General features: G+C 46.2%; 1 protein-coding gene across 1 annotated transcript; it reads left to right on the plus strand.

The window, feature by feature from the left end:
* The first annotated feature begins 2,293 nt into the window (after nucleotides 1–2,293).
* oprk1 (opioid receptor, kappa 1) lies at nucleotides 2,294–6,085 on the plus strand. Its single transcript, XM_076019745.1, has 3 exons — nucleotides 2,294–2,568; nucleotides 3,170–3,522; nucleotides 4,497–6,085. Exons 1-3 carry the CDS (start codon nucleotides 2,321–2,323, stop codon nucleotides 5,033–5,035), a joined length of 1,140 nt encoding a protein of 379 aa, XP_075875860.1. The 5' UTR covers nucleotides 2,294–2,320; the 3' UTR covers nucleotides 5,036–6,085.
* Nucleotides 6,086–6,327: the final 242 nt, after the last annotated feature.

A 6,327-nucleotide genomic window follows, 5' to 3' on the forward strand; every position in this document is an offset into this window, starting at 1 on the left:
ATCAGGTTCAGGCTTGGGTCCAGCCCCATCTTATCACCTCCCTCTTAATGCCAATTTGGCTTGAAACACATTTGGAATTTCAATCAGTGATGTAGCAATGGGATCAGAAGAGCCCCGCTCGGCCGACGGGGAGCTCTTCTTTGTGTCGTATCTTTTTTCCTCACTCTCGGAACATCTTCAAGCGTGTGCGCAGTAGATGAAATGCTGCTTCTCCTCTGGTGACACATTATTCATCAGTGACAATGGGCCATGTGGGAGGAGCCAGAACTACTTTGACAACACAATCATGTGCATGACCCCTGGCACTTGTGGATGGACATAATTTATTTTTGTCTTTGCAAGAAAATAATGCGACTCATCTTTTGGGCGCTGATTAAAGCTCCTTGAGTGTAGCAGCTCATATTGACCAGAAAGAGGCAGCGAGAATATAAAAAAGGTCTTTTGTTTTTGACCGTTAACCTGCCGGCGGTGGTTGCATAACCAACATTTCCTCTCGTCCTGCTGGAACTCAAATAAAACGGCCGGGTTTCAAGTGGCACAGGAAGAGCAACAGACTGCACCTGTGCGCAAACATACCTTTGGCGCTGTATTATTTGAGGATAAACACTCTTGCTGCCCCTTTTTCATTTCCCCTCCACTATAGCTCCCACCGCTTGGGGAGAAATCTGCTTCATGTCTTCACTGCAACCCATCCAAACCTGGAAAGCATTGCGGTTTTGACCACTGTAACGTTGTGTACACACGGTCGTGTGCAAATAAAACAAAAGCAAGAAGAAAAAAAATCAGACCTCTGCATCACTTTAACAAAAGCGTCCCTCCTACAAGAGGCTTTGTGGCTCATGTGACATGTGGCCACCATGGGTCTCTAAGCACCGGTGGGTTGGTGCGTGAAAGGATGAGGAGGATACACGGCCAGTTAATTGCCCGCTGGTTGGAAAATGGAGAAAGAAAGAAAAAAGGCAGAGAGGCAGGCAAGGAAGAGAGAACCCCTCCAGCTGTAATATTATTCATTGTAGGTACTACCTATCTCTGCCTCACTTGTGACACCCAGTGCACGTCCAGCTGGACCTCCTCCGCAGCTCTCTGGTTTCTTCTTTTCCCTGCAAAGGAAGGTTGTTTTTTTTTTTGGTTTGTTTGTTTTGATTTTAACGTTCTTCCACACTCAGTTGGAGGGTCTAAGAGAACCAAGTTGCATCTGGCAAAGCTGTACATATATATATATATATATATATATGTATATATATATATATATATATATATATATATATATATATATATGTTGCCATCCGGGGCTTTACTAATCAAATTTAAATCAATTGACAGACTGTGTTTTTTACTTGAGTTTGTTTTCCTTTTTTGGCTTTCATGATGTTACAGTTGAACTGTCAGAGGAGTCGACTAAAGCCTGAACGGAAGCGATAAAATTCTGATTTAAATACAACCCTGAGCTGGAACATTTCGGGAATACCACCGCTCTGCTTCACTTCACCCACAATCTGCCACTGCTGGCTGGAGCACATACATTCATTTGATGGTTGAGCGTGCTGCCTATACTTCATACCTCTTCGGCATCTGATAAGAGCCCTCTGCAGCTTAGCACCTCTCACGGGAGCCACTCAGATGGGAGTCAGAACAATTTGACAGCCACCTGCACACTGAACTAAATGCCAAGCCGGTGCGTCATTTTTGAAGTCATCAGGAGAGGAACTGTTTTTTGTATTGTTTTTTTGTTTTTTTGTTTTTTGTTTTTTGTTTTTTTTTTTTTGGGGGGGGGGGGGATGTGGCTTAATGTATCACACATGTGTGTGTTGACATGTTTAGAAGCCCTGCGCTGCCCGGCTGGATACAGCCAACGTGTTGGCTCAGCCTCTGATGTCACTGAATGAGCAGTGCGGGTTTCCAGTGCGCACCTTCAGGGACGCAGCGGTGACACCGACAGTGAATTTTCTCTCCTTGCTGTACAAACAGGAACCTTTGCCTGGGTCGGGGTTTGTTTTTTGTTTTGTTTTTATTAGGGGGGAGATTTTATCTTGGCGCCGTGTTAGAGAATTCTTATCCCGGGTTGCTTGATCGGAACCAAACTTTTAAGCAGCAGGAGGGAGAGAAGAAAAGCGAAAAACGCAGGTAAGGTTGTTTGACTGTTGCGCGCCCTTGTTTGCGCTGCAGCGGCGATAACAGTAAAATACCTCTGTCGTGTGTGTGTGTGGGGAGGGGGGGGGGGATAAAATAACTGATGATGATAATGTTATTGTCACCAGCAGACGTGCAGCCGTCCTCATCGATCACCGGCAGGAGTTGCGCGCTCGCTCGCCTCGGCGCCATGGACAGCGGCGTGGTCCACATCCACAAGGAGGACAGGTGTCCCTCGGGGCAGCCGGCGGAGGAGTGCATCCCGAACTTCACCTGGCAGCCCGCGACGTCCGAACTCTTCAACTACACCCCGAACGCCACCTGGGACGCCGAGAACGAGCCCATGTCGCCGATCATCCCCATCATCGTGGCGGTCTACTCGGTGGTGTTCGTGGTGGGCTTGGCGGGCAACTGTCTGGTCATGTATGTCATCATCAGGTGAGCCATCACTGTTGTTGCTTTTTTTTGTGTGTGTTTTGGGATCTCGGGGGTTGAGGTGGGACCTACGGGATGCAAATGTGTCTGCGCGTCCACATGCCGCTAATCTATCGGACTGAGTATTGATCGTCGGAGTGAAAGGCGTGCGTGTGAGAGCAGATTAGCTGCGATAAGGGAGGAGATAAATGGCAAAATGTTGTTTGCACTGAGGTTCCGTTGCACAATTGGTTCATGGATCCACCTCGTTTATTTTCCATAAGGAGCGTCGACATATATACGTGGTGCATTTTATTGAAATGTTGAATATGATTCTGTTGTGAAATGATGTGTTACATAAAAAAAAAAGTTTTAAATTTCTATTTGCTTTTCTTTGTATTGTCATTTTGGTTTTGCGTTTGCGCACAGAAATGAAGAAAGTCCATTCTTTTTTTCCTCTTCTTGCTTAAATGCAAAGTTCCAACATAAACACAATGTCTCCAATATGTGTCTCTCTGTCTGCCTGTCTGCCAATTTGTACTCCCTTTTATTAAAAACAAAACAAAACGGGGGTGCTTTTAAATCCCAACTAGTAACCGCCATCCCCGTCTCCATCTTTGAAAAGATACACCAAAATGAAAACAGCCACCAACATCTACATCTTCAACCTGGCCGTGGCCGACGCCTTGGTCACCACCACCATGCCCTTCCAGAGCACCGACTACCTGCTCAACTCCTGGCCATTCGGCGAGGTGGCGTGCAAGGTCTTCATTTCCATCGACTACTACAACATGTTCACCAGCATCTTCACGCTGACCATGATGAGCGTGGACCGCTACGTGGCCGTGTGTCACCCCATCAAGGCCCTGGATTTCCGCACGCCCGTCAAGGCCAAGATGATCAACGTGATCATCTGGCTGTTGTCATCCGCCGCCGGGATCCCCGCCATGATACTCGGCAGCACCAAAACCAACAACGGTACCTCACCGTCGCGCTCATTCACGGCATTACGCACGGCTCCGACTCCGCCCATTGTGCTAATTGGACGACTTTCTGATCGGTTGTGGTGGCAGCCGTTTGTGTTTTCAACCGCCTCTTCACAGGGATGGGCCTTGGCGTGCTTGAGTCGAGCCTTCTCGGCTACTTTACCAAGCTATAGAGAAAATAACTGTTCCTCCTCTGTGAGGGAAGAGGCTGAAAGGTTCATTTCTCTCTCTCTCATCATCGGTCCAACCAATTGCCCGTGCTAACCTCCATTAACGCACAGTGCATTTCACCCCCCGAGCTTTTAGGGCTTAGCTGATGAATCAAATTTTCTTGTCACCTTGCCTCACAAACAGTGAAACCTTCAGACCTGACCAGGCAACAGCGGATCAATATTAGATGGACTGCGGTGAAATGTGGTTCCATTGCTTAGAATCTAACGGTGTATAAAGCCTTTCTACGGTCTCACATTGCAGCGTTCTTTTCCCCATTTGTTTTCAGAGTGACTCTCTGTGGTTTACGCATCCGGCGATGGCTTCCACTGCAGATGAGCCTTGACTTAGCAATGCAGTAGCTTTGGTCTGTGACTACTGGCCACGCCTCGCTGTGATTTGGCATCAACAACATTGCTGACACTAAATCTCGTTGTGAATATGTGACCTCACGCCACAGTAGCTGCACAACGCTGGACTGGGTGTGCCTTGTGTACCTCTGTCTTAGAAAACTCCCCACAAACACGAAGGTCCATCTTTTTTTTTTCTTTTTTGCTAACGCGCCTTTTCCGAAAGCACATACGGTTCAGCTGTGGAAAATCCGCCGTTTGTGAAGTCCCAAAGGTTGAATGAATATGCTAAGCATGAATATATAACAGCCTCACAAAGCTGTTCCATCTATCCAGGCTCCTTCTGCCGTTGCTCTTTGTCAACATTTCTGCATTTCACTGGTAAAATCTGTTCCTCTTTCAACAGGCACTACAGAGTGTGCACTGCAGTTCCCTGAGCCCTATGTCTACTGGGACACTTTGATGAAGATCTGTGTCTTCATCTTCGCCTTTGTTGCCCCAGTCGTCATCATCACCGTCTGCTACACTCTGATGGTCCTGCGACTGAAGAGCGTTCGCCTGCTGTCAGGCTCGCGTGAGAAGGACCGCAACCTGCGTCGGATCACCCGTCTGGTGCTGGTGGTGGTAGCCGTCTTTGTGGTGTGCTGGACGCCCATCCACATCTTCATCTTGGTCAAAGTGCTGGCAGGAAACGTGCCCGAGACCACTGCCGTCATGGCTGCCTACTTCTTCTGCGTGGCACTGGGTTACACCAACAGCAGCCTCAACCCCATCCTCTACGCCTTCCTGGACGAGAACTTTAAAAGGTGCTTCAGAGACTTCTGCTGCCCCAGAACCCAGGGACACGGGGACTGCCAGGGTGTCAGCCGGGTGAGGAGCACGTTGCGTGACCACACGTGTCCTGCAGAAACCCGAGGGGACACGAATCAGGCCAGGCCCGTATGACTAGCCATGAACATGTCCTCTACCACCTACCAGGGCTGGGAGGACTCCAATGACTTAGGATTGACTCAAATCACCACTGCCATCTGAGACAGGAAAGTATGACATGTTAGGGTATGATGTCCTAGGATATTAAGGATGTCCCATATTGCATGCTTGTGTTATGAATGCATAATATGGATAATATATAGCTAGCTAGCTAGCTAGCTCGCATTTGTATTAGCTGGCAACCTAACGTTTTTAGGTTTGACGGTACAATTTAATTAGGAATTAGCTTTGTGGTGCCTGTTTGGTTAATGGATGATTAAATGGTATTTCTATTGTCATTACTTTCTGTTTGCAAAAAATCAGTGAAAGCAATGGTGAAAACATTACGATTTAATGTAGGCTATGTACAAAAAGGTGCTGTTGGGGACAACGGCCTAGAACACAACAATTTGACACACCACCACTGTTTTCAGTCTATTCAAGGGCATTTTTTGTTTGGTTGTATTTTGTATTTTGTTTTTTTGTTTTTGAATCACATCAGACACTAGACTAATTTATACTGCTTACAGCCACACTTAACCTTCAATCACTCAATGGTACTTAATGGTCCTGCTGAAGTAGGTACCAACATGATCAAAAAAAACAACAACAACAATAATAACAAAGATGACAATGACAAAAATGAATAAAATATGTTAAGCCAAGAAAAATTCAGCAGATTTTCTCATGTAGCCATACAACATTCTGTTCATCAGTGAATTGCCCTTGACGGTCATGTATCAACAATGATTAATATTGCTTTTAAAAATCAAATGATGTTTTGTGCACATATTGAAAACATTTAACTGCTCCTGATTAATTGAAGTATAAGCTGCATCCTTTACACTGCTTTAGACCTATTGTCTTTTCATGTGGAATGTAAACTTGGTGCTTTGGTGTAGTTCTATATTTTTATGTGTCTCACTTTATTAGCGAACCTATGTGGATTATACTATAAGCTCTCAGGGATCATCCTCTGTACACACGTGTAATAATGCTTAAGAGAAGTATTTCATTCTTTACAATGGTAGATGTCATGTTGTACTGCACCAACCCTTTAGATATTTTCAGTTATGTCTCCTCATTGGCCAGATGTTGAATGCACTTTTGTAGACCTGTAACGTTCTCACCTTGTCTACAGTGCGAGTGAACATGACAAGTGGCTACAGGGTTCCAAGGCACTTGCCACCGAGTCTGCAAGATTGGCCTACTGGTTCTACTAGACCTGCAGATCCCTAGGGGTTTGCGTACTCCTGTGTACACGTGCT

This window comes from Nelusetta ayraudi, unplaced genomic scaffold (assembly GCF_046127955.1).
Source record: "Nelusetta ayraudi isolate G7.1 ecotype Tasmania unplaced genomic scaffold, CSIRO-AGI_Nayr_v1 ptg000011l, whole genome shotgun sequence".
Classification (NCBI taxonomy): Eukaryota; Metazoa; Chordata; class Actinopteri; order Tetraodontiformes; family Monacanthidae; genus Nelusetta; species Nelusetta ayraudi.